This window comes from Varroa destructor, unplaced genomic scaffold (assembly GCF_002443255.2).
Source record: "Varroa destructor unplaced genomic scaffold, Vdes_3.0 BEIS01000003.1, whole genome shotgun sequence".
NCBI classification, from domain to species: Eukaryota; Metazoa; Arthropoda; class Arachnida; order Mesostigmata; family Varroidae; genus Varroa; species Varroa destructor.
Genome location: NW_019211456.1, coordinates 56,628,283 through 56,651,038, shown reverse-complemented (window position 1 = coordinate 56,651,038; position 22,756 = coordinate 56,628,283). Strand labels below are relative to the sequence as shown.

General features: G+C 38.4%; 1 protein-coding gene and 1 long non-coding RNA gene across 7 annotated transcripts; one reads left to right on the top strand and one right to left on the bottom strand.

Annotated features, from left to right (window-relative positions):
- Positions 1-68: 68 nt before the first annotated feature.
- On the bottom strand, positions 69-21,554 carry LOC111246285 (uncharacterized). Of its 6 annotated transcripts, none has more exons than XR_015324653.1 (11): positions 21,104-21,554; positions 18,778-19,042; positions 17,504-17,687; positions 15,278-15,448; positions 13,218-13,421; positions 10,865-11,464; positions 10,408-10,687; positions 9,888-10,068; positions 9,028-9,233; positions 922-1,075; positions 69-462 (listed from the first exon to the last, which is right to left on the bottom strand). XR_015324653.1 is itself a non-coding variant. In XM_022795613.2 (11 exons), exons 3-10 carry the CDS (start codon positions 17,684-17,686, stop codon positions 6,112-6,114), a joined length of 1,923 nt encoding a protein of 640 aa, XP_022651348.1. In that variant the 5' UTR covers position 17,687; positions 18,778-19,042; positions 21,104-21,554; the 3' UTR covers positions 5,321-5,748; positions 6,106-6,111. The 6 variants fall into 6 exon arrangements, 3 of the variants coding, with proteins under 3 accessions (XP_086840938.1, XP_022651348.1, XP_022651350.1); XR_015324655.1 differs by having other exon boundaries at positions 69-339; XR_015324654.1 differs by lacking the exon at positions 69-462 and adding an exon at positions 488-604.
- LOC147757174 (uncharacterized) lies at positions 13,416-17,688 on the top strand. The gene is made up of 2 exons (XR_015324669.1): positions 13,416-15,055; positions 17,202-17,688. It is a non-coding gene; the product is annotated as an uncharacterized LOC147757174 (long non-coding RNA).
- Positions 21,555-22,756: the final 1,202 nt, after the last annotated feature.

Here is a 22,756-nt window from a genome sequence, read left to right as displayed (position 1 = left end):
AAATTTTGCAGTAATACGTGCGGGACTATAAGATGCTGATAAATAATGCTGAATGACCAAATTTAGCGTTTATATAGAAACAGCAGTCTTTATATTTAACTATTTTCACTGTGTATAGCACTGTCGATATTTGAACCTGAATGGATGCTTGTGTTTGTTTCTATACACGATGGTCACGCACGCCAGTATGATTTTTTACATATGCGAGGGCTCGATATGTGGTGAGTACGATGATCACAAAAGTTGCTGCTTTCGCCTGGCCGTTGATTCTCGGTTGATAAAATCGAAGACGGCAACGCGTTTTGAGAAGATTACTCCGCCTGTATCCGCTGTCGCTTCCTAAAAAGATAACTAAACTCATCAGTTCGATCATCTGGTTACTGGCCATTCTTGGCATATCGTTGTCGTCGTATCCGTCGAGCCTCGCTCTTAATCGTTCGAATCTGGAGCAACCGTCTTTAACTAAAATAATAATTAAGCATAGAAGTCCATAATCTCGTAATTTTATGTCGAAGATATTCATATTAAACAGCGAACATTTCTAACGTTTGCTGTATATCCTTTACATGTTGTTTTATGCATTTAGCTACGTAGTTTGCTTGTCCTATAAATGAAAAAAAAATAGCTTTTATTAATCAATAAACATAAACATTTTCAATAAACAGTATAACTTTTAGTCATTAGCTCGCAATAAATCTGTGAATTTGCGTACGTTGATGCTGCTTATAAACATATTCTGTAAACACACTGTTTTCATTAACATATATGTACGTGTAGAACTTTATGAGAACTCCGCATGGCTTTGACTTCACATATACTACAAACTACTATAAAGTAGTTTGAGATTGCAGGGTATAGTTGATGACAATGTAGCTGATATCATAAGTTGAGTACTATCGATATTTCTAAATATATATGTACCTTTTTTTCGTTAGTATTAAGCGCATGTCTAAATTTTGAAAAGATGTCCTGCTATTGCCGGATAAAGCGCTTTTTGAGTTCGAGCATGATGCGCAATTTTACGGCATTTAGTGATAAAATTATGTTTCGACGCCTCACGATCCATTGCGCCCCCCTGAAATATTTGCAATTGGTTTTAAAACGTTCCGTGTAGCTCTGGAAGCAAATAACGCAATTTGTCTTTAGGCAATCTGTAATAACTGTTAACCGCTTATTGCAAGCCTTGGCGAATGATACTATCCTTAAAACATAATATGTAATATCTAATCTAAAACATAATTTATTGGCCATTGATAGCAGTGCTAGTATTAATATTATTGGATAGGAAAATAAAATTGAGAGCGATTCATGTTCGTGGGCAGTTTTTTTCGAAAACGAAGTTCGACTGGCGCACCATTATTCAACAATTTATTTGCAAAAAATTTCAACGTGAGAGCTAAACTTTCACGAAGCCATCTTTTTTCATTTAGAAAGCTATTGTCTTAGCGCTTCAGCAATGCCATCTAGCGAGAAACAATTTTATTTATATATATATATATATATATATAAATATTTTAAACAACGACGGAAGTCCGGACTGAACTCCGGTGCCGCATCGTAGTGATTAAGATTAAATGACGATGTATGTGTCGATTAACTTGTTAATAAACTATTGGTTTATTAAATAATAACTTTCCACCGTTCTCCATCTAGCGCAACTTGCGAAAGGACAGATTAGTAAAATGTGCGACTATGCACCTCATACAAGGTCCACAATTAACACTTTTTAGCCAACACAAACATGCTATATGCATTGACAGAGTAGTAACGTAAATAGATAGTAGTATTATACATGGTAACGCAAAGATATGAAGCGAAGATATGATTATGGAGTTATCTAGACGCCTGCAAAAGCTAAATAGCGGACTTTGCCCAGCACGCGTATATTGAGACGAGGATATTGATGGTGTGCCTAGTTATTGGGGGCAAAGAACATCAACTGCACTCTTGTTGCTAGGTGTCCGCTGAAAAATAATGAAAAATATTATATAAATATATACTCTACTGATTATTACATATATACATTTCCCTGTGCGAACATGAACTGTGCTCGACTAGCTTCTAACGTTCTCAGATCAGCCACGCTGAAGTTCAGCACTGTTGTCTTGCAATGTTAACCTAATAGTCACAAATCATACTGAAATAAAAAAACTACTGCGTACTAAAACATATCAGACTTATGCGTAGAAAAAAATGAAAAGCACGTATCTCTGAACACATTTGTTTGCATGCTTATTTGGTATCTATTTTCCCGTTTCCCATTGATATACCTTGGGTCAATAAAAATTAGAATGGACCTGTAATAACAAGCACAGATTGAAATTATGTAGGTCATTTGTTTAATGCCAGGATGCTCGTATGATTCCACTTTTTTATTTGAAGTCAAAATTTTTCGTTATGAAGAGTGTTTGAATGCGAAATTCGTTAAATAAATACGCTTTTCGCATGACCACCTGAACGCCCCTATTCGCTACGTGTGATTAAGCGCGGAACGACAGGAATGATATCTTTTAATAAAATAAATTTACGGGTTCTATCTTGTGAGCCATGCCTAAAGGGAAGCCGGAAGCATTTGGCAATGTATCAAAGTGGAGTTCAAGTACAAATGCTTTAAAGGAAGTGACAATTCATGTTCTCCAAAGCGAATCGAAACAAATGGTAGCAGGATAGCTACTTCTCTGAGTCATCACAGGCGGTATAGGGAAAAAAGCCAAACCAAAGAATAAAGGTAAACTGAAGGCGGCGTTGAAGCTCTTTTTAAAGGCATGTCATGTTTTCGCGATTGAATAAAGGCCAAACGCCAAATCTCCACAATAGAACATTCTAAAAGCATTTTAAAAAATAAGGTTTTCACACTTGTAAACCGTCATCTAGTCGTAGCTTTTCTTCCTGTCAGTAGGTCATGGAGGGTGTATTTAATCAGGTATCGAAAAGTTTCTGGCTGTTTGTACTGAAACATGGAACATTTTCAAAACCGCCGTAAAGCGGTGAAGTTTGAAGACTCAAGTTAGTCGATTGTCTGGTACTGACGATGTTGTGTCACCGTTTCACTTTTGCTTCTCATAGAAAACTTTATTGTCTTTCACTAAAAGAAAGCTTCATTTTTGTAAAAACTTCATAAAAGCACATTGTTGCATCGGATTATTGTAAACCCCCATCGATTCTAGCCATTATCTTCATGCTACAGAATTCTGATATCGGCCTAATTTCTTAATATTCGGTTGTCAGAAACGAATTCGACGGACTTTGAAGTCGAATGACTTCTAAACCGGTTAGGTTAAAATGAGGACTTTTCAATACGTGTTAAAGGCACTCTCCTTTATTCCTTACATTATTATTCCAGTGCTTTGGCAGCTTATACAACAGGCACATACCTATAGTTCTCCTCCGTCCGTGGCTTCAGGAGATAGATCTAAAGTGAAATATGCTCGCCTATCAGTTGTCATCACGCGAACTTAGATCAGGAAAATAGGTGGGTTAAAACTAACAGTGAGTGTCTTTTTGTTCAATACAGAAAGTAATTAAATCATGCCGATGAGATCTGGCATTGCCGTCAAATAACCAGACTGCGTGTTTTCAACTGCGGTTAAGATCTTGATGACTTCGAGATAGGAAGCTGTATTTATTGTTTTATCTCCGGCTAATGTCTCATAACAACAAATGCCCCTAGTTTCTATTGCAAAGACTATCGTCACTTTACGTTCGAACCCAATATGGCTCCTTTCCAGCTGACAATGGAGTTTGAACCCTGCCTGGTTTATAGCAACGGCATGCTCCGGGCCATTTTTTTGTTAATTTAGGATCCGCCAGTTGCACATAAAATACATTACACGCAATTCACGGGCTACCCATTTCTTATTCAGTTCTCGCGTTTTCAGTATTTGAGTTTTAACTCTATAGTGCTACATGCGAAATGCCAGTTTTGACTGACAGAGCGTTTAGATTTCAAGGTGTGCTTTCGTAACAAGCCTCCTCGATTGTGGTAGTGTATTCGTGTTTTTCTGTTCCTGAAATCTGGTTACTTCCTCGCAGTCTTTGTTCTTGAAAAAAAGCCTGTACCATTTGCGTACTGTGCTAATCTCTTCACCAATCTTCAATAAATTTCCGTAGCACTGTGATTTTCGAATGACAAAAACTTGGCCACTAAACGTTGATTCTCGAGATTTGAAAGTGTTTCTCTTTCGGAGCTCATTTCTTTTGCAGAACACTCAACTGTTTTTCATCTGCGAGCTTCCTGAAAACCAACTGTTTAACAAAACAACTGTCGTCTGCTAACGGCACGTAGCTCAAAAGTTATTCCGTCTCAAAGCCTGTCAGATTTGCTTATAATAACCTATTATAGTCTTACAATATTCACGATCAAAAGATAAAGCATCTCATCAATTTATATTCTTTAATACTAGCATGTTTCATTGTTAGCAGAAGCGGTGCCCTACTGACCACCAGATTAATGCCAGGAACATTCAATTGAATCTCGTTAATTATATCCCTTCAAAAATAGGAATAATATTCTAAATTTAAACTTTCGTTACTTTCTTATTTATCAATTTAATTTTTTTATTAACTCTTAATTTTATTTTAACGTAACAACATCAGATATCGAATACAAAATACCATGAATTACACAGACGTTTTTTTTATTCTGGCACTCTTGTCGTCAAAATTTAAAGACATGCGCACAGGTCATACCTGTTAATTTTAATTAGGAAGACTAGAGTAGTTTGAATGAAGTCTATTATGAATGCTGACGCTTAAGTTCAATGAGGTAATTGAGATTTGCGGAAAAACTGTAGTGATCAAAATTAACGTTGCACGGATGTCAGAGCAGTTTTAGCCCTCAGTCGAGGATGATCTACAGAATAACTGAGAACCTGAAGGAAAAACAGCATAAATTCTCGAAGGTAGTGTTAACAAGCAATGTACGCCGAAAACAATTATGTAGAAAGCTTGCTGTCTCACACCAGGGAGAGCAAAATACCAAATAGTGGTATATGCATTTTGCGGATAAAGACAATCACTTTTGCCTGGCACAGTTTGTTATATATGTATATAACAAAAAATGAATGAATGAAAAAAAAATGAAGTTCTAGTCATTATGAGGACTATTGTATGTTTTGCAGCTTCAGCGTTTCGCACATCTGCCGATAAAGCAGAAGTTGTGCTTTGAGTCACGATCATGGGTGCTGCTATAACTGGCTGCTAAGGGGCTATAAGAGGGCAGTATGAAGCCTCTGTAGTAAAGCAAGTTTATTGGATTGCGACTATCAGAATTTTTCAACAGTTGTCTACCATCAGGTAATAAAATTATGACAAATGAATATTTTGTTTACACATTGTAGATTTATTTCTTGACATTTACAACAGTGTCCTACGCATTTGATGTCGTGTGGTCCACCATCAAAAGTGTTTATTGTCGTTGGATCGACAGAGTTTCTATTCCTCTGAAGTGCCTCAGCTGTCGCTACGAGCAGCTGCAGCTACCGTTCCGAACTGCAGATGGCGCAACTGGCATCGTTTGAATCATGGATAATAAAGCCGCCGCTGGGTAAATGCCATCAAATGATATCGACGATTCAACATGCGGAACGGGTTTTGGATTTGACGTATTGCAGAACTGGTCGACCGAATTGGATGTTGACAGAAAAGTGTGCCACGAATGATATATTAGGTAATGTATCAACAATTTAATGTAGCCACCATGTACCAAATGATCGCTCCGAGACGACGGTCCTAATCGAAGTCAAAAAACTGTCAGAGCAAAAGAGAGAGGAACAGGGTTATGAATTTAAGTTGTATTGATTTGTCAATCTAGTAGTGGACATTTAAAAAAATGATGCAGGCAATTTCATTCGGTTGGACACGAATCGTGGGAAAACGACACGATAGAATCAACTTTGCGAGCTTATAGCGGGTTAGTTGATAACAGACAACTGGGCGGGTGCCGTACGGCTATGTGGGTTGTCAAAGGCAGCTAGAAGAGGCAAAATACAAACGCTTGACGTGAGATTAGAGACAACAATCGAGCGTGAGGCTGGGGTAGAAAACGCGCTTACGACTAGAGGACCAGCGAGCTCATTCAACAATATTATCGATAAAAATACGTACATTTATTTACACGGGCGAGCTCTGGATCTCATAAGGCTTCCCGTTAAGAGTAACGACGTGTACGTTGTTCGCGGAATCTAGATAGTGAGCCACCCCCATACGACCTGTCAAACAAATTTAATTGAAAAAGTTCATTATTGCTGCTATTACGAACAAATGATCGATTTCATAACGGATTCCGTTCCAAGCCAACATGTCGGCTAAACGATTTATCGTTATAAAATAGAAAATTTACATGTTCCGTTTTGCGTGCTTACGGTGAAACTGTCGACGAAAATTGTTCCTAAGATATCATTTTCTTTACGCAGCTTAAATGTAGTACGGTGCTGTGTATAGTGGATTAGACGACAGCGCCAGCCCGACGCACATAAAACTACGTGACCCGAATTGGAACATATTTCGGTGGGCTGTTTGTCGTAACAGGCACACATTTATAGGTTATTCTCAATACCACACGAAAGCCAGTTCTCTCTATAACGAAACAATAAGCTCGTTATAGCAAAACAATCTGTGTAGTTTTCGGAATTTTCGTGCAGATCGCCTACTATCAAGTTCGAACATGATGGACGAGCTCCCACCGAGACTTCTTAGGTTGGCCAATAGATCCGGGCAGACAGGTTGACCGGTTCTGTTTTTTTTACCCAATTTTCACAAGAATATCAATGCAGATTTTCGACTTTCCTTTTAGGGGCAATTTTCATCCTCGATGCCAAAATGAACTGCCGAAATAATCGCTGGTGTGCTGACGTTTCAGAGGGGATGAGCTTATTGGAACGAAGCGAACTCTGGTTCAATGTTCCACATGCCATTTCAAACAAAGCGAACGCATAATTAAAAAAGCTTCTTGCGTGTTCTACAAATTGGTCGTAGCACCGTACATAGCTGAAGTGTCTGAAACGAAATGGTGTCTTACTGATGATATTGGCGTCCAACAAGATGGCACACGGGCTTTTACAAAGCAATTTGCACAGGGTTGACTGCCTGATAATACAGACATGCTCTGGAATGATCTACCAAGCAGCCCAGAATTAAGTCCGTTGGATTACTATGTATAGATCGAAATTCGAACAAGTTCTAACATGACAACGTCTGTTCGTGCACCTAAGATAATCAAGAAGATGTTTGCGAAATTATAAAAGGAATATTAAAATGAATCAAAACTGTAATTGCGGTAAATGAGGGTTCATGGCCGTGGAAAACCACACTTTATAGCACAAGCAGAAAAATTTCATTGAATAATTTGTATCTATCAATTTAAAGCAAAAACATGACAAATAGACACCCCGCCCTGTTGAAAAAGTGTTGGTCATCTTTAAGTTAAAACTAAAATAAATACTGTTCATACACTAAAAGACAACAATAGCACATAACTAAATATGTGCCGTCTTAATCGATGACCTTCTGTTATTTTTCTAGTGACACCGTAATATCATCACTGAAAAAATTCCAAAGTAGATAGTAATCTGATGGTACAAGATCCGGGCTAGTGGGTGAAAGCATTAAAATTTCCCATTAATAGTCTCTCGATGTGGTTAAATATTTATATAGTAACTAATTATTTCAACAGTTTAGAATTGCTCGGTGGTAGATGCCTAGCTCGTTAGAGATATCATGGCTACGTACGTGCCGGTCTTGCTCGACTTTTAGAGCAATTTCAACATCTCTGATCATAGTTAGTCCACTATTATACGGAGCTTTTCTCACATCAAAATTTACAGGAGGGCAGCGATATAATCACCTTTTCGCCGTTTCTCTTTACTGTCCATAAAGGGCAGAATTTTTCTTATGGGTCTGAAAAACACTATCATAAAAAGAAATCTATTTTGCAGAAATCTCATCTATCTTCAAGTCACTCTATTTTAAGGCTGAATAAGGTCATTTCAACAATTTACTATATATATATATATATATATATATATATATATACTGCTCCCAGATCTCAGTTTTCAAACCATACCAACGCCGACTTAACACGATTGATATAACCTGACCTAACTTGGAAAACGACCAATATTTTTTTCGATAATTCTATATATATATATATATATATATATAACCGTTTAAAATTGTGGCATTTATCCATCTAATTTTGGCTTCACAAAGTAGACCTTATTTACGAGTGATTTAGAAATTATCCACAGTTAAAAAAAAGCTCATCAACAAATCGTAAGATTTTCACAGCTTCCGATTTGACGAATGACAGCCCTTGTTGATATTCGACAAGCATTAAATTTAGTGAGTCCGCCAGAACATCGGAGCGTCATTTTGTGCCCGTGGGTCGTGTCTTACAGCATTGACTTGGCCGTTGTTTGGTTAAAATGAAGGCTAACAGGTAATAGTACTAGAGACACACCTGTCTCAAAAGCTTGACGTGTTGTACACGGTAACCGTCGTGCAAATCGAGCACCGATCAAGATGGGTGGATCTGTGTATTTACGATCATTTGCTAATCAAAATAGCTATAGCTTGAGAAAATTATTCATTATGGTTGCAATATTCAGGGAAAATAGAACCGGCATCATTCAGATATTATTATTATCGAAAATTGCCGCTGAATTTATTATAATCGTATTATCAAAAAACGTTTTCTATTCTATTGAAAAGAACATTAACACTGAAGTGAGTAAAATTCGGTCAAGTTTCACCAGGAAGCGGATCTGTCATTTATATACGTGTAGCTTTGGCCAATGCAAAATATTTAGAACGATGATCCGCATTTTCATTATAAACAGTATTTAATAGACGTATTGTTATTCTAATAGTCATTATTATTATTATTATTGCTTTTTCGGTGCAGTACAAGTTTCTGTATCTGTGTGTCTCTACAAGCTGCTAGCGTATGTTTTGTAAACGTAGTGGCGGCTCGCTATATAAGGTTTCGCCCTATACGACGAACTGCTATCTAAATACCGGAAAACTCACCTAGCAGTTGCATCAGTAAGTTGCTATCCACCTTCCCAGTTCGAATGTAGCTATTTAACACATGGACGTCAATGGGCAGCTCGACTTTGTCGTCCCTTGAATCACCGATAGTCAGCGTATAGACTTTATTCCCTTCAGGACCACGCACGTTGAGCCGCAAACGGGAACCAACCTTTTGCTGATGAACGTTAAGCGGGACTGGAATTCTAGAGTCGAGCAAGTTATAGTCAGACGTTGTCGCACCATATTTTATCGTCTTCAGTTGTCTATGTCTAGAGCTATCTGAATCCCTGGGCAATCCTGCCTTATAAAAAGATATATGCTTTCAATCAGGTTCGTTGCTTTACTATTACGTAATAAAGCACTGTTGTCTCTTGTCTATGTCCACCTATTTATACAGAGCACTATTAAATTTTCAGTTTAAAGAAATAGATCTCGTTTGAAAGTATTGATCCCGTGGGATCGACTTTAGGCTGAAGATACTGCTTGCAGCTATTTGTAATTAATATCTCCTATATTCGTGTGCTGTCAAAGCCAATCATTTAGTTAACCTAAATCAATTGATGCGGAGGGATTCATCTTGGATTTTGAAAAATAAATTGCAAAATAAATTCGAAACCTGTTTCGCAAAACTTAAGCTCAAATTTCTCAAAAACTCGATAGTTGTCCGTACTACTGCTCGTATACATATTGAAGAAAGCTGCGATCTGGCCGAGCCACCCTGACATAAATCAGTCAGCTAAAACGTTAAAAATATTGACCTTTCCGACCCTTAAGCGTATTAAAGTCCATTCATATGAGACTCATTATAGAAGACAAGCTGTCAGACTATTTTCAATATAAGTAACTTTATAACCTACTTAATAGTGCCTGATGAAAGATTGACCGTCATTTGTTGTTGATTGATGTCCATTTCAGAAGAAATGCCTATCGCATTAAAGGCATCTACCAAGGTACGAGGAAGGATCTTCTTTTCTGCAATAGCGCGCTCAAGGGTTCTGGTATCCGAGGGAAGGTTATACGTATCTGAATCAACGATTACTGAAAAACAAATTCGGAATATTAAACGGTATCGATTTCCGAAACGATAAAAGGAAAACGAAGCAATACATGTAAATTGTTACTGTCTGTTTTATACTTTTTGTACCAAGTCTAAATACAAATATCTAGAATGATATGATACCGCTCTAGTATTAAGTTCAGAACTCAACTAGTTGGGTGTGTTGGAACCATCGTGTAGAAGATAGATAGTATTTTTAGGTAACTGAGAGTTCCGAAAAAAGTTTCTGCCTAATTTATACGAACTCTTCACATGCCTAAGGACTAACGTGGATTGGAAACGTTGAATATCTAATAAGTGTCAAATTAATTAAGACTCACTTTTAACCGTACCAACGCCCGGCTCAATTTTGTATTGGTATTGTTTAGTCACTGGTAATCCACTAAGATAGGCTTCTCCACCAGGCAATAATACACGTAAACCTGTGCTTCCCACGCGTCGGGTGTCAATACCAATGCGCAGGAGTGAATCGCGTATCAGTTCAATTGGGAACTCATTTTCCCGTAATGCCTTCTCTAATTCACGATCGTCTTTCGGTAATTTGAAAGTCTGCGACCCTAATTCGACTGTAACATTATCTCCGTAACGCATCACCCTCACCTAAAGTCATACAGGTGCACGATCATATTTTATAATTTGTCTAAATGGTTCAAAAAGCCACAGCGTATACCGATTCTATTTATTTAACAAACAAAGCTACTATGGCCGGCAGCTACTACTAACGCTACAACATCCAGTAGCCAAAAAAAATTTGCATAATATGCCTTGTGGGCGAACCTTTCCAACCGATGTACTGATACGCGTGCGTATGATAGATACAATATCGCCCGGTGCTGCAATGTGCTCCATGTCTAGGATGTCCATGACACTCGTAGCTGAGATGCGACCATCCTGTAGGTCTTCTCTAAGTCGATCCCAATCCTCAGGTAGGTAGTAGGATAGGGATCCTATGCGAACGACCTTAGGGGAAGATGCGGTAGGTCTGACTAGGCCGCCACTTGGGCTTGTAATACTGCCACCTCGGTTAGGACTAGAAGTTCGTGAAGTGATGTAGTCATCTTCGGAGGTAAGCGTTGTTTTAAGCGTCTTCGTTTGGGCATCATACTCGACAGGTACTCCGTGAGCACTCAGGATGCGCAAAATATGATAGGCGACTTCCGGCTCACGACCTAAGTAGCGGTTAAGGCTATACTCGTCACCAGGAAGTACGTACTTGTCATTGTTGGCCGTGATAGTGACACTGCTTGGTTTGTCATCAATCTTTTTGATTGAGACGCGCAGTCTTAGATCTTGAGGACTTGTGGGGCTTCCGACGGTTACTTTATTGCCTTCGTGGTTAATAGGGACGCCTAGCTCCCGAAGCTGGCGGACGATATCCTATAAAAGAAAAAAGAAAGTGAGCAGCAAAAGAGCACAACTCATATATTTAAGCCTTGTCTTATATAGCGTATAAGGTCCCTGAAACACTCCCATCCAGTAAAGCTCGACCGTATAAAGTCCGTCTATGTAGCAGTGTGAAGATACGTATATTTAGTTCGCATTGTCTTTCCGGGTCTGAAGGAAGGGTTTCTTTGATTGCGAATCCCCGATACGTCCAACAACACCCACCATTATATTGACGTCCTATAAAATTGCAATAATAATAATAATAATAAAAGGCAGAAGCTAGTTATGATAAGTACCTTCTGTCTTAGATTATCTTTTCTACAACTCATATACTTAAGCGTCTGTTAATACGAATTGCCCGCGCAGGTTTCAAACAATCCCAATCAGGTGATGTATACTTATGTTTAGATAAACTCGCCGATTTGAAGACACGTAGTGCCTAGGAACATTTTGTAGTTATCCATCATCGGCGCGACTAATTGCCATCCCTTGCAGCCACATAAGCATATTCAAGAATAAGGACCTTCATATGTAGAAATGAATCTTCATCCAACATTAGCGGTAAGAGTGACTATATCTAAATATATGTATTTATAGATTACTGCTATATAACTGCATATCTACGGATACGTCTGCTCAATATAAACGTGGTAAAAATAAATATGCTAGACGCATTGCATGCTAGCTTAATAATTGGCAGCCAATTGCACCGATAGGTAACAGATATTGTGGAAAATGAATGATCTAGCAACAAGCGACAAGTAAATTACGACGTACCTTTTTACCCTGCCAATGGCTCACGAAGTCCTAATATTATATAACTTGTTATTTTTGCGATAACGTAGATTGCGATCGTGCTCTTGTACAGAAACGTTTAAATGGCGTGTAATGTATCGTCTAGCCGATAGTACTACGGAAATTTTTGAATTTGGCATTGAAGAATTGACTAAAAGTTGTGCAAAAGGAGGAAGATGGCTTAGAAAGAGATTAGGTTTTCCACCGCGGAGATCGCATAAATTTCGTAGTTTGCAAAAACAGCTATTAGTCAATTAGTATGCGAGGCATTTCTAGAATCAATAAGGAAGATTTCTAACAAATTAGGTTTTTAGTTGGGTGAGACGTAAGTTAACAATCCTTATCTTCTCGTACGTCTGTTAGCCCAGTTTTGCTCGTCTCCATTCTATATTTGGTTGCAATACATCTTGTGTAACGTTTTGGGCCCAATGTTCCGTCCGAAGAAAAATATATGCTACTCAGTAATGAAGATATGGGACACTACTTGAACTTTTTTCTTCGTTCTTGGACTTTTTTGTTCTGTAAATGTATATTTAAATAGAAAAACGTGTTTGAAAATAAAACCGAGGGTGAATAAATTCACAAACTTATTTTTGTGGAATGTAAAAATAAACTAAAAACCCAATGCGAAGTTATTCAACTTCGTATTAGGTTTTAAGTTTATTTTGCTCTTTGTAAGTTCTAAAAAATAAGCTACTATCAAAATAGTTGAAATCATTAAATTTTGATTAATTTCAAGTTGAATAGTACTTCATAGGATACCGCAAAAATGTAACTTCTAGTAAAAGACGGCCCGAACAAATAACATGTTCGTAAAATATAGCCAAGGTTACAAGTTATGTTTTTGAAGTTATTTTTTGACCTCTATGCGGAACATGATGTCTATGATGAGACTGAAGAGACTATTTGGCAATTCTCTTAAGAGGTGGTGGACCGTGCCACAACTTACAATGAGGGTGTCCTGGTCAACAATATGTGGCAGGCGTGTGAGGTCATCGGGCACCTTCAATGTCTGCCCATTAAGTTCAATGTTGATATCTCCATTTCTTCGGGTGTAAATTCGATATTGACCTTGTGAAGTTTCTAAGCCTGGGCGTCGTTCACGAACAGGTTCAGGTCGGAATGGTCTCTCTATTGTTTGCTGAGTTGTCTGCTTAGGACATCCACAATCAAATACAACAAGCGAATCATATATAGGACAAATTAATCGAACGCGAAATTAAGATATTCTCATCTACATCTTGGTCAGGTTTTACGCGCTTGTATAGCATACTTACCTCGTGGATATAAAACTTACTTCTCTACAGTATAGTCTTTTCATACTGTACACGACCCTCAAGCGTTCTAAACTAAAGAAATGGTTAATTAACCAATGCAATAAAGAAGCAATACGCAACAGATGTATTTAGCAAGCTATCCCTTTGCGGCTACGAGTGGTCGACTGAAAATTAGTTGTCACAATCAGTTAGATGTTGCCGATTTTTGGATCGGATCCGAGAAAATATGACGCGGTTAGCCGTGTAGAATGCGTCTCCGCTCGTGTTTCTATTCGGTTTCATTTATAGAAGCGGCGATCGACATAAGAGATACAGCTTTTCTTTCTTTTTTTTTTTCTTTTAATAGACTAAGCAAATATTGTTTCTTAAAGAAGTTGGCGATCGACCTCTATCGTGGATGAATAGTTATGTGCATATATATTAGGCTGTTACAAGCAAGTTTAGCAAATCTAGCGCCCTGCCACTTTCTGGCAACTTCTGGGCAGCCATAAACCCACCATCAGTTTTCCCATATGTAATTGTCCTACCTGGGGCTTCTCCAAATAAGTGGTTAGTAAGATAACATGGACCATTGTTTTTTGGACTTTTTAGCGTACGAAAAGCCCCGTAATCACACGGATTTAGATAGGAGGAGTAAACGGGTTGAAGCTAACGTCAGGTATTCCTTTCAATCCAAGACGTATTTAAGATATGGCGATTAGGTCTAGCGTTTCATTACGTGCTACTACGTGCAAACGAATGCCGTGCCAACGGTCTATAAGAATTTTAGCAAGCCGAAATAGTGGGCTAAATTCACTGTTTCATTTTCCACGAGTATTTCATTGCAGCAGATGCTCTTGACGTTCGCTGAAACTACTACCATGGCCTTACATCCTAATCTACTAGACACTGCCACCGAACTCGACGTGTCCCCCCCCCCCCACGGCAACGCTATGCTTTTGTCTGGCTTCTCTCCTTCTGCCACTACTATCAATTAGAGCGGAACCATGTCTTGCCTATAACAACGCTCCAAGCGGGTATTTCTTGATTAATTAGAGGTCTGCCAATTGCACGTGAGACACACGGCATGCATGTCCAATTGACCTGAGGTCAATTCACGAGAAACTCATCTTTTCTCAATTTTATGACACTTTACATGTGAAGTATCAGTTTTGGCTAACAGCACTCTTAATCTCCAGGCTCTTGTGCTTTTGTAAAAAAAATCCTATATTGTGGCAATAAGTTCTTTTGCTCTTTGGGTCCCGACATCTGATCACCTCCTCGCTTGTCTGCAACGCTTCAATCTTTGTGCTTGAAACGTTTGCGCCATTCGCGTACTCTGTTTCTGCTTAACACCTCCTATTTAATGCTTTTGTCAATTTTCAATAAATTTCCGCGGCACTATAACTTTTAAGGAATAAGAGCCTGACTACTGAATGTTGATTTTCGGTACTGAAAGATAATTTATCTTTTCTCTTGCAGTAATCTCAACCAGTTTTCAACCAGAAGATTGGAATATTCACTAGTTAAGGTGCGTCCGCAGGTAACGCGTAGTTTAAAAGTTATTAAATTCAAAGTCTGCCGGACGCTCTTATGTGTTAGGCGGCGATGAGTAAGGTAGTTTGTGCGCACGTATTTATCGAGGTAATCAGATAGAGAGCCTGAGTAGGCCAAGACAAAGAGCATTACAAAAAAAAAGCTGATAGTGAAATCAATACACAAGAAAAGGACCCTAATTAGCCAGTTGACTTACCCTGGATGAGATTGGAGTTAAAGAAGACGACGGACCTACTGGAACTATGGCTGCGTCGTCCAGAATACCTTCAATGACGCTTTCCCGGACCCCCTTGCGGATAGCATTCTGGATAAGATTCTTTTTAGTTGGGGAGACCTCATAAGTTTGTCCGTTCACATCTACAGAACTCTGCGAATAGCAGAACATCAACGTTAATCTCCATTTCAAAATGGGGACGTTCTCATACATTCTATACAATTAACAAAAGTAAGACTACGAATGTATTTTAATGTAAGGAGTGACAGTTAAAGATCTACAAATACATGAAGATGCCTAGAAATGGTGGTGAAAAAGAATTGCCTGAACTCTCATTAATACTCTGTGCCTTAATTAATGGCTAGCACAAAATATAGCAAGGCCTCATGTGTCTCTCATGTCATCTTTATTTCGCCAACAGGTAATGAGTGTAACGGCCTGAAAAATCGTATGTTGCTTTGGAAACCTATCTCACTGGCCGTAATGAACATTGAAAGACAGTGTCAATAAAAAGTAAACGACGTCCCTAAACTATAGACTATAGGATAGAGATATATAGCATTGAGCAAGTGATCAAGATTTTTTTTTTTTTTTGTTAACTGAAGGCAATTTTAACAAACAAGAAGACGTATTATGAATTTATCGTTGTCAACTACCCGAGTCAGCTTGATTTCTAGCTCGTCACGTGGTGATGATTCGAATATGGCCAGCGTGAAACCATAAAGGGTACAATCCAGTAATAGTAGCTATGGAAGGTACTCAGGTAAACTCTGGTCTGTTTTGTATCGCGTAATTAGTATTGAAATCATATAGAAATTGCTGTTTCTAATTGAGTCTAGTAGATAACACTCCAATATCTTAGTGATACGTTCATTTGTTGTTCGAATCACCGTTTCTCCTTACCGTAGTTGAAACACTACGAGAAATAAAAAGTGTTGATGCAATTAAGCTTTGGAATAAACGACTATTGGGGGTATTTCTATTGGGGGACTATTGGGGGATGTGTATGAGCGTAAACCCTGTACCGAACAACTATGACAAGTTAGGAAAAGAAAGCTGTCTGTGTGGCCCTTTAAGCGAGCTGAATTTTCCCATTCGATTTTACTCTCGATGAGCTCTCGGGTATTATCTATACATAACGATATAGATATATTGTTATATCTAAAGACGGTGACTCCGAAGAAACATAAGCTGGTATAAGTTAAGTACAATTAATAGACAGGCGTTGATTGGCCAACGAGGGCTATTGATAGCTTTGCAATTTTAACACTAGAATCTGCCATGAAGCTGCCCCAGTTTACACTACTAGAATTACATGGAAACAATGATTATGAAGTTGCATTTTGTGACGGAACGTTTGCTCTTAAAAATTCTTCTATCTTAGAAGGCATGCACATGCTAAAAGTACGGATGGCTATAGGTTGTTCGGGATAGATCGGACTGAAGTTGTATTTTTTTTTTGTGAATTTAAATAGAAGTGACATTTTTTACAGGTAGCAATAAAAACATTTCTGACGGATGTAAATATCCTAATTAACTGCCGTCCGATTTGGTTATGGTGTTAATTTGGAACAAAAACCGCTCACAAGTCATTTATAAAAAAAAAAACTACGTTTCTAAATTCGCGATAATAGTCGTGAGTGAAATGCAAAGTTAGCATGTTTAAACTCTGATGTTCCGCGTTTATACGACACACATATAATAACATGATGGACTTTGAAGCTGAAGGTTATTAAAATCGCCAACAAAGCTTAACAAATCGAGAAAAGACTAATCGCTATAAATTATATGGACGACCCTTTAGACGACAGATGGTCTTACTTCGCCAGCAGCGTATACATTCATATGAACATTTTAGAATTTAGAAAAAGTTTTTTGTATGTTCTTTTGATGTCGACTTTTTCAGTCTGAACTCTGGCGAATGTAAATCTCCTGTACCGCGACCGGAAAAGTTGGACCATACATTTCATGAACGTATGGTCTCAGCGGAGATAACACATTAGACGATAGCTAAAGTTTAGCTCGTATTCTAAAAGGGAAAATCGCGCCTGACCCTCGATAAGCTCGTAGTAATGAACTGGTTTTCATTTTGTTGTTTACAAATGCGTACCTGCTAGAACAGTCATCCAGCCAAGATATGTGCCAGTTCAAACCAAATATTTAATATAATTGCGGTGATAAAGGTGAAATAAATGAAAACGGACTTACCAACGATCCCGTATCTTGTTTGAGTAATTCTTTATACAGGCGAAGAATTTTAGGTCCAGAGGCATCACTCAAAATATATTGAATGCATTCCTCTGAGCATTGTCCTGAACTGCTGGAAAAAGCAGCACCAAGGCAAAGGCTGACCAATGGGCTTAGTATCCCTAGTGCACACAAAAAGCGCATCCTAGAAACATAACATAACGGTATAAAAGCAATTGTCACAAATTATATGCTATACTTAGACAGTTATAGCTAGTTCGCGGAGCGTAATTTTTACACGATCTTTTTGAAGGTGGAAATTATATGCACCTAGTATGGAGGCAGTTAGAACGGGAACTATTGTTACATGTACAACTTACGAGAAAGTTCAAATACTTGGTTATTAAAAACTGAGTAATTCATATATAGAGAAAGGTGGTTAATGGAGGCGACCTATCTAGTAGTATCAACGAGTACCAGGCACAATAATAGATGAATTATCTTTTGAATTCGGTTTTTAAGACCCTCGATATTTCTGCCGGTTGGCTTTAAGACCTGCGTTGAAATACACACACATTATGTGATTTTTCGTTGTTAACCCCTTTTGAAAAAAGTCTTATTACCTGTATATACAGGTATGCATCGATTGTTCTAAATATTATTTCCCTTATTATCTTAAATGTTTAGAAATATAGAAGATTAATTGTTTCTCAAGTTTTAATAAACAATTGAGGAGCTATCCAAATTGAATCCTTAATTCATTTTTTTACTTTTCTTTATCAACTTCGTGCTTTCGTAAATTCGAAATGAGTTTTCCGGCAAGTGGAGCATCATAGGACATGGAAGTACAAGGTAAATCTAATTTGTAAAAAAGCGCATCTTTGACATGTAGATACATTTGTGGAGAAGGGCACTCTTATATAAAAGTAAAAAGAAATGAAAAATAAATGCTTAGAAAAAGCGGAAAAAGATATAAATTATTTTTAACTTAACAAAACAAGTAATTAACGGTCGTATTATCGTACTCATCTTTTCGAAATGTACCTGTCTATCGTAGAATTTTTTTAGCGCTAGAGGTCAACAAAATTGTGTAGCGCAGTGTAATGCAACTAGCAGGCTCGCTCAGGCCAAGCCAGGTTAAAACAAATAAGAAGGTGGTTACTTCAACAGCATATCCATAATAACTCCTTTACTATAGGAACTCGGTTTCTGGATTTATCGAGCAGTATAATTGATCTTTAATTCTTCCGCGAAACAATATTTAGTTGGATTTCTTTAACACATCTGGAAATTACCTGCTTCAGTGACCCACGTCTGAGTTGACTTTACCATAAACAAACGCACGATACGTCGATGCGTGCTGAGTCGATTCTATGGGGGCAAGTGACCCAATCCGCGTGGCTCCTAAAATGATCAGCCGGCCGTTTGGCGACCAGAGGATTGAGAGTCGAAATACGCCGCCCTGCTGCAGCTATACAGAAGTTCGCGCCGTGGTGGTCGAACTTTTTGGAGAGAAGGGATTTTTCGGTGGAGATGGAAACCGACCGGTTCGTTCGAAGGCTACGAGCAAATCCAGATATACAGAAACGATCACGTCATAATTTAAATGTGTACACATACGTTTTCCCAGAAATAAAACGTTTGCTTTAAATCGGAATAGCAATATTAATGTATCTGCTGTTTCAACCATTGACGATGCAATCACAGTGGGCATTACTTTTTCAGTGCTGATGCCTATAGAAGCCACTTTGTTGGTACCATCGGCCTACTTGAGGCCAAACCCGGCCACATACACCTATTGGTCACTTTTTTTTTGAATCTTCAAAAGAAGAGAAAAGAGACCGATGACTATACGAAAAATTAAAAGAAAGAGAACAGAACTCAGCAAAAAAGGTCTTTCTTATTTGAATCGGAATCAAGCTGTGATAACCAAATACAATAACTTATACTACCCTACCAGTTATTTACTCCCCTTTTCAAACTTCATCCTCGCCTTTAAAAGCCTTTCATATAAACAGAGTAGTTCCTTCTTCTCCGGCGAAAACCCGGTACCCAGACCGTCGATAGGGAAGCTGACTGCGATTTTTAGTTCTATTGCTTGTGCTTTACTTAGTTCCTTTTGCTGTAGTTTCACGTTTTTACCAGATTTGATTTAAGTGAATTAAAGTAGAAAAAATGCTGATATGTTTTTGTACTCATTTTATGTTGTCACTGTTGTTATACCCTTATGAATTTACATTGTGAGTATAGTTCGTTTTTCTATGTAAAACGAATTAAGCTTTAATTCGAAAATTCAGTGGAAGATCCGCTATGTGCTTCATTCAGTTGGTCAATTAGTCCCTTAATTTTGGCAGAAATTACGATTCTTGCCGCTTAGTTCATAAATTGGAAAATATAAATCTATCACACGAATGATCTTGAGAGATGCCTCTGTAGGGGCAGCTGTGCTGCCTGTTTTGTCTTCCAGTGGATAATTTTTTTTAAGAATTTTAAAAGAGGCAATAGACCAAATATATGTACTCTACTTAAGAGTAAGCAAAACCATATACATTATAGAAGTAAATCAATATTGGCCATTGATTCGACATTTGTTTTTAGAAGTAGGTTAGGTTAGGTCACCTAGTTCGTGACGATTATTCATAGAGTTCGAACACGTCTATGTCTATAGAGATAGCGGTTTGGTACAGATACCGGCTAGGGTGCTCGATACTGAGGCAGACTAGCACCCTTTGCTACTGCTTCTATTTTTCAATTAGCGTTATTATACTCGAGGGAAGGCTGAAGTTCATAATATCACTTCACTGAATTGTTGAATAATTTCATAATTATCACAAATATATCATCCGTAAACTTGAAGAGGAGCTCGTCACAAATAACCCTATTATCCTGCTATATGCCTGTCTCTAATTGCTTCTGGAGCCCGATATACTCGTTTATATATGCTAACCTAATAGACGCAAAAGCGTCACTGCGGGATTAGATAGCATAGATTTCTCAGTAACCTCATGTTACCTCAATAATCAAATAGTTATAGTTTCACTTACATAATAAAAAGATAACCCACCTAATATATATACTTTTAAAGTACACGTTATTGCTTGTTTAGTTTATTTACATTCTGGATGATAAGACATTCACCATCTGAGGTAAGGTTCTACCCACGTTTAAGTTCTCTAAAATCTCCTTGACCACATACAACAACTAGAACTTCTATATCTCTAATTAGGCTTAGGCTGACATGCAATTTTTCCTTCAATGTTAGCATAATCACGTATGAGTTTATTGCTTCGAACATTATACCATTTGTATAGTTGTGCATCGTTGTAGGATGAGACAGAGAGGCATAGCCCGCCGTGCAGTGGCGCATTCGCGTATTACGTTATATGTACAATGGAAGTAATTTTCTTGAAAAATAACACTCACGCTCTGGGATACGTTCTTTTATGGACATTTGAACAGCCAAAGAGGAGCCATTCGAGCTCATTATTTTTTAGCAATTGTTCCGTCAATAGTAAATCGTAAAGTTAACTCTAAGGTAAAGCCTTCCTTCTACCGATTCTGATCGTTGGCCAAACGAAACGTGAGAAGCTAACGGGTACGTGAACAAAGAGTTTCGCTTACCTTAGCAGTTCTTCAGGTTCTTTAAACCTCCAAGAGTGTACGCTGGAAACCAAATCCTTTATAAGATCGTACGCCCTCACCCCGGCCTTGCCAATCAAAGCCTCTTGCAAGTCCTATCTAAGCCAAGCTGCAGCAGCATCTCTTCCATCCGTTAGGTTTTGGTAGCGTTCTCTGCTCCCGCAGTGCGCGTTACAGTTTTCATTTGTTATTTGGGAGTGGCTGCGGCCTTGAGCTTGAAAAAAGTTCCAAAGTCTTTGGCGTCCTCGCCGCTTTCCAGGACGACAGGCGTTCGCCAATAGGCAGCAGAGGTGGGTCACGAGTGAAGCGGAAAGACAACGAAGCGTTGACCAGCCGTTCGGTCTTTTCATCAGCCATTGGCTTGGCTGCAGTCTGCTGATTATCTTCTTGAGCGCCTCTCGAAATAACACGTCATTCGAAGAAACGAAAAATACGAGGCGACCCGTATAAGGGAAAAGCAAGGAACTGTTTTGTGTTGGCGCCCAATGGTAAAGGTACAGACTAGGTGAGTTGACGGTGAGTATCAAACCGTAGGGCCAGCTGTTTTAATAACAGATTATTTATATAGAAGCAAGTCGGAAAATTGACTTCTGACTAGGATGCGATCAGTCCCCAAGGAAATCCAAAACGATATACTCGAACAATGAGATCTGAAAATAAAAACAGGTGACACAAAACAGTCAAGGACGAAATTAACTCAACTGGCTTTTTAATGTCAGAGCCATTCTTACCAGTCGCCACTTCGAGTCGGAAAAAGCTACTCCTTCTAGTTTTGATTTAGCAGCCCTTTTATCTGTCCTTGTATCACGGTGTATGGCTCCGATGGATGCGGGCTACACCGTACAAGACCCGTACGAGATTTCGACCTGTGATTGCATAAATCAAATATAGCAGTTCTATCTATAATCAAAGTTAGCGTACAACGTATACTACGTAATAAACTTGTGCGTCCGTAGTCGGCGTCACGGTTATATGGCGACACATTTGTTCCACTTCTCTCTTCATCGTAACATCAACAAATCTATCTCATCTATATATTGTATTCGACATTATCTCAGATAGTTTTATTCGGCTCGAGTGCTGCCTTTGTTTCTATTTTGCTTGATAAGGACCGAAACACGATATGAGGTGAAACTATAGTTTTGTTAAATAAAGTTAGCTATGATATTTCGGTACCATATGGGCCATCTAGTCTAAGAAATGTTCTTAATATATGTTTTTCATCCTAGAGGACATTTTTAATTATCTACGCAAATCAGCCGTTGTCGCTGCTTCTTTCGACGAGTAATCAGCAATCAGATACTGGGTTGCTTTCATTTTTGCTGAACAGAAGAGGCCCAGGCCTACTTAATCTATTCGGAAGCCAGTGTTTGTGCGTTTCTCTTTAAGGTAACGATGACGTAAGTTATCCATCGAAGCAACCTTGAACCGACAAACGTATCATACAATAGGTAAATCGTGTACAATCAAAAATGGCAATAAATGATGAGCAGAAAAGAAAAACCAGCTAAAATAATAGAATAAGCTCAACTGAATTTCATTATTCTGTCGGTATGTTATTTGGCTTATCGATAACAATCTGAGGATTTAGCCATTTTCGATTGGGAAAAACCGGATCAATATAGAACTTTGCCA